Genomic DNA, 11532 nt, shown 5'->3' on the forward strand with positions numbered 1-11532 from the left:
GAATACTGACATGATGTATAAGGGAGATAATTTCTTATAAAGCAACATTTATCTCTCAGTTCATGTAGATTTTGGAATATAAAATAAAGATATTTGATGAAAAAAGTCAAAAGTCTGACATGAGCTTAATTGGGACTGACACCATTTAAGCCCATGTGTGCTCCAAATAAGCCCACATCATAATTTATTTACAAAACATAAAATATATTGATTTCAAGAATTAAAAACAGCAAATAAAAAAAACCCTCCTGAGCAAAATCTTAAAGCTCTGACTTCAGATGTAACGGATTACAGTTACATTTATTTTATAACTAAATTGCATAATACCATTACATGGAACTAGTTACTCCCCAACACTTCTCATAATGATGTATTAATTAGTGTATACACTGTAAATAAAGTATATATTTTTATTAATTTCCACTTTGTCTTGTGCACCTTATTACTCCTTATTAAAATGTGTTAATCAGAAAATATGAACTATATATTGACGGAAATAATACAAGTGACTAATTATGACTCTGAGCCTGAATAACATGAATAATAATTACAATTAAAAAGTAAACTGTCAGTGACTTCCTGCGGAAAACCCTAAATTGTACAATAAAGACAAGAAAGAGACAAAAAAAAAAGCAAGAATCAAACCGAGCAGATATCAAAAAATCGAAAAGAATTTATTTTAAATCACAAAAATGTTATAAAATGGACAGATAAACTGAAAGCAGTGTACCAATGGGAGTCCCAGAAAGAAAACAAGACCAGGAACCGTCTGATTAATCAAAGGTACATTTGAATACACACCGTAAAATACAAACATGTGAGTTAAATCATTTCAATTGAAAAATAGATTTTTTGTTTTTCATTATTTCCAATAAAGCTGATAAAACACTTTTTTCTTCTTCTTTTTTTTTTTTTTACTTCTTTCGTTTATCATTAACTAGACCTCTTTGTTGTTCATCTTAACTTTTTCTGGGCCTCGCATGAATGTATTACACATTTTTTAATTTCCCCGGCCAAAACGTTGCATGTATCTGTGATAATGAGACGGACGTTAAATGCTGAATTATGTCATAAAGATTCTTGTCTGACACATAAAAGCCTCACTGGTTTCGTCACGTATCCGTTAAACAAAAACTAAATGAGCTCGTCATGTACTTTAAAGACAACCAACGAAAAAAAAAAAAAGTGACATCAATGAAAATTTGTTGTGTGAGGCAAAAAATGAAAATAATGACTTGAAGGCATTTCAGTAATGAGAGAAAAACAAAAAGTCATCCAGTAAATATCGAGTAACTGACATCAACAACATCACAAGCTTCTTTATGTCTACGCGTTTCCACCCAACAAACATTTAAATGATCTAACTCACCCATTTATCGTTGTATTTAAAGTATACATTCGATTTTTGAGGGAATCCTATCAGTGACATTTTTGTGATCTTCGGGAATCTCTGGTGTACAAGTCATGAAAATGCTTTACAAAAAAAAAAAGAAACAAATAAAACAAAAACAAAAAAAACAACAGACTCTAAAACTAATTATTTACACTATTCCAAATCTTTCAGCACGCTTCATTTTCTTTGCCTGTAGAGAAAGAAAACAGAGATATAAATACACAATGATCATGATGGGTCGGCAGCATCGGGGTTAGCATGATGAGAAATTAAAAAAAAAAATCTTTAAAAATAGTTTTAAAAGCAGCATCAGGTTTGTTAAAATGTACATTTTGTATTTTTGTTGGTTTTATATCATTTGAAATGACATTCGCACCATTTAACCAAAAGTAAGACTGAATGCTCCTGAAAATGTCAAATGGTGTAACCACAAAAGAATGATACATATTAAATATTTTATCCACCTACAGTGTATTTAAGTGGACTTATACTGATCCTTCCTTCCTTCCTTCCTTCCTTCCTTCTGTCCTTCCCTCCTTCTGTCCTTCCCTTCCCTCCTTCCTTCTTTCTTTCCTTTCCTTCCTCCCTCCTTTCCTTCCTCCCTCCCTTCCTTCCTTCTTCCTCCTTTCCTAACTTCCTTCCTTGATTCGAGGGCAACAGGAGGGTTAAATAAATCTATGTTTCCTGATCTCCATGGTTACCCAGATTAAATGTAATATTTAGAACAATAGTATTCCATTAGCCTTATTTAATATAAAAGTTATAATGTAAGATCATGCCAAACTAGTTGATATGCTGTTTTATTGACTATTTACTGTTTTTAAGCAAGTTGAATTATTTGGAAGTTTTTATGGTTACACCACTTAGACATTTTTGCCATAATCCTCTAATATATTCTACTACTGTGCTGGGTCCACAAAAAAAATGTGTGCAAGTTATTCATATGTTTATTTTCACATTTTAACTCCTTTAAATTTGACTAAACCACATGAACATGGATAACTGTCAACCAACTTTAAAAAGCATGTAATGGATAAAAGAAGCTTACCTCGACCTCGGGGCCTCCAGCTGTTGCTGTAGCCGCCAGACCGCCGAACCTCTCCTTCCTTTTTTTCAGCTTTTCATCCTCTTCGATCTGGAAAACATGTTAGTGTCAATTTAACAGCAAAGGACAAAGGACAAAAAAGCATCTATAAAAAGAGCTGAAATATTATTAACTTAAGTGTGTAGTTAAACATGAATCTTTACTTGGACTGCAGGAACAACCACATGCCGTCTTTCTAAATAGTAATAATAATAATAATAATAATTTATGCATTTAAACATTTTTTTACACCGTTACCTTTTGTGAAATGGATGAAACGTTCATGCCAAATCGTTCTGCTCTCTTCTTCAGCTGATCACTGCTTACCTTTAGAGACACAAAAAAACATTCAAATAAACACTTTATCATTAAAGTAAATGAAGGAATAAAGAATCATTCATAAATAATAGAAAGTATTATTTAACACTTACAGGAGCTTTACTGTTTGCAACGCCATCTGTACTTCCTGTTAGAAATAAGAACATAAAAGGTGAGGTGAGACCTTTAAATTAAACATTATGACAAACATGTTCAATATTATATGTAGCGCCATAATGCACCTGACCCATGATCTGTTATATTATAGTGACATCAGAGGGTTTTTATGCAGTTTATTAAAGCAAAGAGAGACTACAGACCTGGAGAAGGAGTTGAGGCCTCGTTGGGTAAACCGAACCTGAAGAAAACGAGCAGAACTGTGTCAACATGGCTTTCTGTATAATAATATGTCTAACATGTTTTTTCCACCCAAAATAAACCTTCAAATGCTTCATCTGCTCAATCTATAAAATAACACATTCTTCTCTTTCATTGGAAGAAAAAAACAAACCAGAATCTGTTAAAAAGCAAAATGTCAATGTGTGTGTAACCTGAATGTTTCAAGTTTCAACATCGTACCAGGATTGGCTAAAACTAGCTGTGATGTTAAAAATGATGCAATAAACTGCTGAAAGACAGTTGCAGGGTTGTGTTTTCTCCTACTATACAACACAACACGGATTTCAGCACTTCAGATGTCGGAATGTGCCGACGTTGCTGCATCAAAGTCTGAAGCAGGAAGATATACAACCACCTTCAGATGATCAGATCAGATTAACAAAAACACTTGAAACTGATTTCCAATCTGATCATCTGACTTCTTGCTTTTTTTTTTTTTTTTTTTTAAACCCAGCTGACTTCAGCTTCATTGTTGATTTTCATTGTGCTTCTCTCTTCTATCCTTCCTTTCCTCTCTCTCCTCTATCCTTCCTTTCTCTCCTCTCTCTCCTTTATCCTTCCTCTCTCTCCTCTCAACCCCAACCGGTGGAGGCAGATGTTCTCCCACTCTGAGTCTGGTTCTGAGGGTTCTTCCTGTTAAAAGGGAGTTTTTTCTTGCCACTGTTGCTCATGTGGGAATGTTGGGTCTCTTTAAAGTTAAACCTGAAGAACCTGCTCTATGTGTAAAGAGCCTTGAGATGACTCTGTTGTGATTTGGCGCTATACAAATAAAGATTGATTGATTGATTGATTGATTGATTGATTGATTGACTTCTTTATAGCCAGTTATCTAGAGAACCGACGGCTATGAAAACAACATCCTAATTACGATAAACTGGAAGAATCTGTAAAGAGACACTCAGATAAGGATCCTGTGAAGTCTCACCTTGCTGCACGTATGGCCTTCTTGCTCTCAGAGGATGCAGGCATGCTGAAACGTTCGGCCCTCTTCTGTAGCCTCTGCTCGATGAAACATAAAAAAAAAAAAATCAGAAACTGAACTTGTAGACTTATAAGTTCTGCCGTGTGATGGATGTAATTATCTTAAAATCTACTGTTTTTGTACAGGTGTCATACGTACTTCGGTGGCAGTTGACAGAGGACTTATTTTCACCACCTTCTTTTCAGCTTGACTGAAAGAAGAAGAAAAAACATGTAAAGAAAAAGAATGAACAAAGACTGAAAACACTTCACCAGTCTGGGGTCGACCATGAGAGACAATTATACTCCAAACATGATGACCAGACTGTTGAATTAATGTATTTCTTTCATGTGGGCAGAGATGACTTTATTCAGACATGACGGGACAGTTACAGCAAAAAGACACATGCTGGTGTGATATTTGTCACAGAGAGGACGAGAGGAAAAGTTTAATGATATGAAGGAAGATTACAGGCTGCGTCACTTATGGCTTTTAAAACTTATTTCATTGTTGAAGCTTTAATTAATGGTGAATCTCCTTCATTTAACAGATAAGACTTTACAAGACAAATAAAACACAGACAAGTTGTTTTTATTCTAAAGCAATAACTTCTATAAATGCTCCTACAACCTGATCCTGTAATAACGGCAACAACAATTTTGTGTGTAATATTAAAGGAGAATCGTGTCAATACTGATGACAGCGAGTGGAATGTCTTATGTGTGTTCACCTTGCTTTTAGTTTTAGGACTGATAACTTCTTTATTTTTTACTTATGGCACCATAAGGATTGCTTTCAGTTTAGTTGAACATGTACAATGATAATAAAGATGATTCTATTCTACTTTATAAAGTCTGACAATGCAGACAGAGGGAATGACAGGATGTTAAGTGAGATCTGTGTGGATGCAGTCTGTTTTTTTTTTACAACCAAGAAACTCAAAAAGAAAAACAAGGATGTAAACTTACTCCTCGTTTTCAGTTGATTCAGACTCCTTCTCGGCTTTTTCGTCGTTGGCATTCTCCTCCTTCAACTCCTGAAATTAAAATGGAAACATTAATCACTGCTTCACACAACTGGTCTAATGAGGTCTTAAAGGAGACACACATTTATTTAAAATACATGTCATAATTTCCCAGAGGCCAAAGTTACTTCTTTAAATGTCTTATTTTGGCTGAACAACAGACCGAAACCTAAAGATATTCTGTCATGTGTGACTAATAAATGAATAAAAGCATCACATTAGAGAAGCTAAATTTTTTTTTGACATATTTGCTTAAACACTTATTTGATTATCCAAATAATTGCTGATTAATTTTCTGTCAAGCTCTTAAAATCATCAATTCGAAGGTGTTAATATATTAATCTAGCAGACAATCACATTACCTCTGTATCCTCTCCGAGCACATCATCCACATCCACGTCTTCCTCTGTTTGGATTAAAGGATGACAAAATGTTCAATCATCAGAGAGAAGAGAGAAACAGGGAGAAGACACACAATCTAATTATAAAAACCCATCTAAAAATCAATTAGCATCTCATATCTGCATTGTGTGGAGAACAAATTAATCTTGACCTGATCGAGTCTGTGTTTGATCACCTCGAGTCATGAGAACAGTTACAACAGGAATATTTTCATGTGTGTGCGCTACTTGATTACATTTCACCTTCATGTTTATAACACGTAAAAAAACAACCTTTTTTGTTCTCACCGTGTTCCTCCAGGTAGGCTTGCAGACGGGCGATGAGCTCCCCTTTGTTTCCCTTGGTGTCCAAACCTCGGGCCTCGCACTCCTGCCTCAGCTCAGCAAGCTGAAAGACAAAGAGCAGGAACAGTTTTTAACATTTACAGACTCATAATATAATATATTATTATACATGACATCATTAGATTATTAATAGTGAAGCATCAGTGTTAGAGCAGCATGTTACTGTTGTAGCTGCTGGAGGTGGAGCTAGTTTATACTACTTTATATACAGTTAGCTAGTTTACACTACTTTATATACAGTTAGCTAGTTTATACTACTTTATATACAGTTAGCTAGTTTATACTACTTTATATACAGTTAGCTAGTTTATACTACTTTATATACAGTTAGCTAGTTTACACTACTTTATATACGGTTAGCTAGTTTACACTACTTTATATACGGTTAGCTAGTTTACACTACTTTATATACAATTAGCTAGTTTATACTACTTTATATACGGTTAGCTAGTTTATACTACTTTATATACAGTTAGCTAGTTTAGTCCAGTGGTCCCCAACCTGGGTGGTGGGGCCCTCCAAAAGGTCAGCAGATAAATGTGAGGGGTCATGAGATGATTAATGGGAGAGGAAAGAAGAAAAAACAAAGTTCTGAAACACAAATGTGTTTTCAGTTGTTGGACTTTTTCTCTAATCTTTGATTTTTGGTGAAATATGGATCATTTGTGTCAAAGCTTCATCTAAGTCAAATAAATGTAGTGGAGTGGAAGAATAAAGTAGCAGGAAAGGGATATTAAGTAAAGTACAAGTACCTTAAATACAGTCCATACTTTGCACCACAGCTATTAGTAGATAAAGCTCATTACACTGAGTCTTTATGAGTTCACTTGTGTAATAAAACCGAGACATTTATTCACCGACGTCGTTAATTTATGAGACAAGGACAAACATGGCGGAATAGTTTGATCCACATTAACGCCTATAATTCAACATACTCTTAATTAGCTCTTATTTTAAACCCCTTCTTGAGCTTTTTGTTGCTTTAATGTGAGTTATTACTCCCCACATCTCGGCGCGTTTAGCCCGGTTAGCGGTGTGAACACGCCGGTAAGTCTGCACACATTAAAACTCATCAAACCGATCCGTTAATCTTCACCAAACTGTCTCAAATTAAATCTAACAACAGCTACAACACGTCTCTTGCTACTGAGTTCAGCTAATGCAAGTTTTAATGTATATATTTAAGATTAGCACCAACCTTCAGCTTCTGCAGCTCTATCACCTCAGCCATCTTTCTTTGTTGATGATTTACTTCCTCCAATCACACAGGAGCTGCTTTACTTCACTGTGAGCGCGATACTCACAGCGCCCCCCGCCGGTGGGAGGGAGGAACTGCAGCTAGGTGTGTTTACACCTGTTTACACACCAGGGGTAACCAACACTTTATTTAAAAGGCCTGGGTGACCCAATAAAATAAGATAAAATACAACGATAATAAAATAAAATAAAATAACATAACATAGAATAAAATAAAATAACATAGAATACAATTAAATTAAATGAACTAAAATAAAACAAAATAGAAAAAAATAAAATAAAGCTATAATGAAATAAAATACAATAAAATAAAATAAAACAAAAAAGAATAAAACAAAATAAAATAAAAGATAACAAAACTAAATAAAACTATAATGAAATACAAAACAATAAAATAAAATAAAACAAAACAAAATAAAATATAACAAAACAAAATAAAATAAAATAAATTTACAAAACGAAATAAAATAAAATAAATTTACAAAAAGAAAATAAAACAAAATAAAACAAAATAAAAAATAAAAATAAGTAAATTAAAACAAAACAAAAATGAATGAATGAAAATAAGACTAAATATAATAAAATAAAATAAAAATAAATAAATAAAATTAAAAGTAAAATAAAGTCTACCTGAGACTCCTCGTCACATGTTGCATTTAACGATTATTGTCTTGATTCATAATTTTCCAGTGGTGAAATAAGTACTTTTATATAAGTAAAAGTGCTAATACAACACATGGTTTCACATTGTGCTGTCTCATATATCCGTGCAATAACAATAAACTCATGTATAGTATCATTCAATCAATCAATCAATCAATTTATTCAATTCAATTTATATAGCGCCAAGGCAGCAGCAAGGAAATACTCCCCTTTAACAGGAAGAAACCTCAAGCAGTCATCTGCCTTGTTAGGGTTGAGAGGGAGAGAGAGGGAGAGGAGAGAGAAGCTCAACATTCAACATTCACCCTTGTACATAATATTATATCTTTTATTTATTTTTTTAGATACTGCAGTTTTTGCACTTGCATTTTATTATTTATTAAACATCTATCTATCTATCTATCTATCTATCTATCTATCTATCTATCTATCTATCTATCTATCTATCTATCTATCTATCTATCTATCCATCCATCCATCCATCCATCCATCCATCCATCCATCCATCCATCTGTTTTTGTGTCTCTTCAGAGGACAGATGATGAAGGCAGCAGGTGCACTTTCTCGTTGCCAGGCAACAAGTCGCTAATCATAGCTCATTGGGCATCATGTTGCAATAATGTGAAAAAGCTAGATGAAAGCTTACCTACAAATTAAAAAATCTATCTGTGTGTGTACAAAATGTGAGGCTGCAAGAATTGATGAGCCAATAAGTTGATCGACTATTTTGATAAATATGAATATTTTCAATATTTTCTGGCTTCTTAATGAATATCTTTTGGTTTTGGACTGTTGATCGAGACAAAACAAGACATTTTAGGTTTTATCTTTTCATTTTTCACTATTCCTGACATCTTTTAGTCCATATAACTAATCAATGAATCGAGAAAATAAAAGACAGACGAATTGATAATGAAAATAATTACTAATTGCTGGACTGAATATAGAAAAAATGTGTTTCTTTTGTTTGAATCCTTGATGGAAATAGCAAAATAATCTAAATATAAGCTTTAAAACTGACACGAAAGCTGAATAAACGCCTCTGAATGTCTCAACAAAATCACTGTGTAGTTTTACAGTATGCTTGAATTTATATGTTTAATATATTTTTGGGGGTCTGCACATGTTAGAGATGAGGCGTGAGTGGGAGTTACCGGGTTCACCGTTGATGTGATGACAGATAAATAGGATAAATAGGATTTGCTTTGACAATGCTGACATTGTTTTCAAAAAAAAAAGAGGTTTAAACAGTGTCACAGTTTGGCATATGATATGGAGACAAAAAATCTTTCAAACAAAGTCACTTCAGAGTTCTCGGTCGGCTGGACGGACAAAGCCGGATGAATTTAGGGAGTCACAAGTGCTTCAGTAATCCTCATTAGCATTGCATTCCTCTACTTTAGCAGTATGTGTGACCTATTGTTCGAGTGACACAGAAACGAACAGCTACACAACACGCACCTTAATATTTCTCACATTACCCAAGAGTTATATATTTAAAATAAAGCACATTTACAGTTAATAAAACCAATATAAATATAGTTTTTATGATGTCGATTTGAAGGCAGATTATTGCAGGTTGCAGGATGAATGTCTGCACGTGATTCGGCATAAATAGAGAAGCAGCCCAAAAATTGGGTCAGGTGGCGGGTAGCAGAGATTTAGGTGAGCATTCATTTTGTATTTGAGGGCACATGCTTTGTGGAGCTGGCTGCTATGTAAGACCTCAGAGTTCAAGAGACTGCAACCCTCGCGATCTAGATATGATTACTGAGCTTTTATAGCAGTCTGATAAATTAGTTATTTCCCTCCACAAGTTTATGCATTTTTCATTAGCTTTTGTTGTTTTGACAGAAGCCTTGAAATATTGCAAAAGCAGCACAAGGACGAGGTTAGGTTGGTTATAATGTAAAATATTCACTCTACTGCAGATAAAGCCACTTTGAAACCTTAATTAATCCCATGCAGAGCAGCAAGTAAGCACAAGAACAGATTAATAAGGAGCTTCTGATAAACTACTGTATACAAATGGGCATGAAAAATTTAATTTGAATACACTAAAAACTACTTAAGAGAATATTTAAAAGTCTGGAGTGCATCTAAAAGTAAAGTTTTTTAAAGTTTAAATCACACTCAAAGGTGAAGGGTCACGACAGGAGAGCAAACAGGAGTGAAACATCTTGTGAAGAAAAAGTGTATACCTTGCTTCTGTGCATTAATCTTAAAATCAATAAAAAAAAATAAGTGGAAAAAAAGGAGTGAAAAATCTATTTAGTCACTCTGAGTCTGCAGTACAATGAAAAGCTTTTAATATTTCACAGCTGACCCCAACGTGTTTCAGCTGAAAACCTTCATCTGAGTATAAAAATACAACACAAAGGCTCTAAAGTGGTGCATGATACAAATGAGTTATATTACTGTGGATAAAAGGAGGTCTAAAGCCTAAATGTTTTGCTATATACACCAAATATTTTAACTATTAAATTGCAGCGTTTATGCTAACGTAAGCTAACTGTCTCCTGGCCGTGCATGAGTGGCATCAATCATCTCGTCTTACCCTCAGCAAGAAAGAAAATAAGTGTATTTCCCTTAATGTTAAATTTATTTTCTCTTTATAACTCTTGGGTCCTGAAGGACAGAAATAACGAGGGTTACAAAAACTCTCTTCTCTTCTCTTTTCTTGATTAACTGTTTCATCTGTAAAATGTCAGAAATGAGTCATATATTGAGTCAATAGTTACATCTTCATCCAAGCATGCCCAACAATGAGTCAAAAACCTAAAAATGTTCAGTTTACTTTCACTCATGGCAAAGAAAACCATTAAATCATCACATATGAGGAGTTGAAAGCAGCAACTTGCTTTAAGAATTACTAAAATAATATTAGATAATCAAAATAGTTTGATAGTTGATCAACTACTTCATTAATTGAATAATCTTTTCCGCTCTAATACAATAAACTATATTTATGTAAATCATTAAACACAGCTCTTTAAGGTGAGCAGCCTTTAAATTCATATTATTATTATTATTATTATTATTATTATTATTATCATTATTATTATCAATATTAATTCCTTATCTAACTAGAAATACCGCCTCACAGTTGTATGATTCAGCCAACCAGTCTAACCACCACCAGGGATTTTGGGCCCCATGAAAAGATTTCGCTTTGGGCCTCACCGCCACACACAGCTCACGCCAACCATGTCACCTCTACCTGTGAGGGTTGCAACGCTCTAGTCCAGGGGTGTCAAACATGTGGCCCACGGGCCAGATACGGCCCGTTGAGTGGTGCGATCCGGCCCACTTGCCATCCAGTGCTCTTTTCCTTCCTTCCATCTGTCCTTCCTTCCTTCCTTCCATCTGTCCTTCCTTCCATTCTTCCTTCTGTCCTTCCTTCCATCTGTCCTTTCTTCCTTCCTTCCTTCTGTCCTTCCTTCCATCTGTCCTTCTGTCCTTCCTTCCATCGGTCCTTCCTTCCTTTCTCCCTTCCTTCTGTCTGTCCGTCCTTCACTATCTCTCTTTCCCACCTTTCTTCCCTCCTTCCTTTTGACTGTCTTTCCTTCCTTCCCTTCTTATTTCTTTAATTTCCTTCTTTCCTTCCTTCTTTCCTTCCATCCTTGTGTGAATGAAAATGAGTTTGACACCCCTGCTCTAGTCCAAAACTAACTGTCCAATATTTAC

The 11532-nt window shown here is 34.5% G+C and overlaps 1 protein-coding gene across 2 annotated transcripts; it reads right to left on the reverse strand.

Moving 5' to 3' along the window:
- Nucleotides 1-1096: 1096 nt before the first annotated feature.
- Nucleotides 1097-7156, reverse strand: sarnp (SAP domain containing ribonucleoprotein). 2 transcript variants are annotated; one of them, XM_053318465.1, is made up of 11 exons: nucleotides 7124-7156; nucleotides 5869-5968; nucleotides 5542-5585; nucleotides 5124-5191; nucleotides 4315-4366; nucleotides 4120-4193; nucleotides 3116-3153; nucleotides 2909-2943; nucleotides 2736-2804; nucleotides 2442-2528; nucleotides 1097-1583 (listed from the first exon to the last, which is right to left on the reverse strand). In XM_053318465.1, exons 1-11 carry the CDS (start codon nucleotides 7154-7156, stop codon nucleotides 1542-1544), a joined length of 642 nt encoding a protein of 213 aa, XP_053174440.1. In that variant the 3' UTR covers nucleotides 1097-1541. The 2 variants fall into 2 exon arrangements, with proteins under 2 accessions (XP_053174440.1, XP_053174439.1); XM_053318464.1 differs by having other exon boundaries at nucleotides 5854-5968.
- Nucleotides 7157-11532: the final 4376 nt, after the last annotated feature.

The sequence above is a fragment of the Scomber japonicus genome, chromosome 4 (genome assembly GCF_027409825.1).
Source record: "Scomber japonicus isolate fScoJap1 chromosome 4, fScoJap1.pri, whole genome shotgun sequence".
Taxonomy (NCBI): domain Eukaryota; kingdom Metazoa; phylum Chordata; class Actinopteri; order Scombriformes; family Scombridae; genus Scomber; species Scomber japonicus.

Coding starts and splice junctions, on each gene's coding strand:
- sarnp (XM_053318464.1), bottom strand. CDS start 7,156: ATGGCTGAGGTGATAGAGCTGCAGAAGCTGAAG. Junction 5,969..7,123: donor TAGAGCTGCAGAAGCTGAAG/GTTGGTGCTAAT, acceptor TTTGTCTTTCAG/CTTGCTGAGCTGAGGCAGGA. Junction 4,367..5,123: donor GAATCAACTGAAAACGAGGA/GTAAGTTTACAT, acceptor TTCTTCTTTCAG/TCAAGCTGAAAAGAAGGTGG.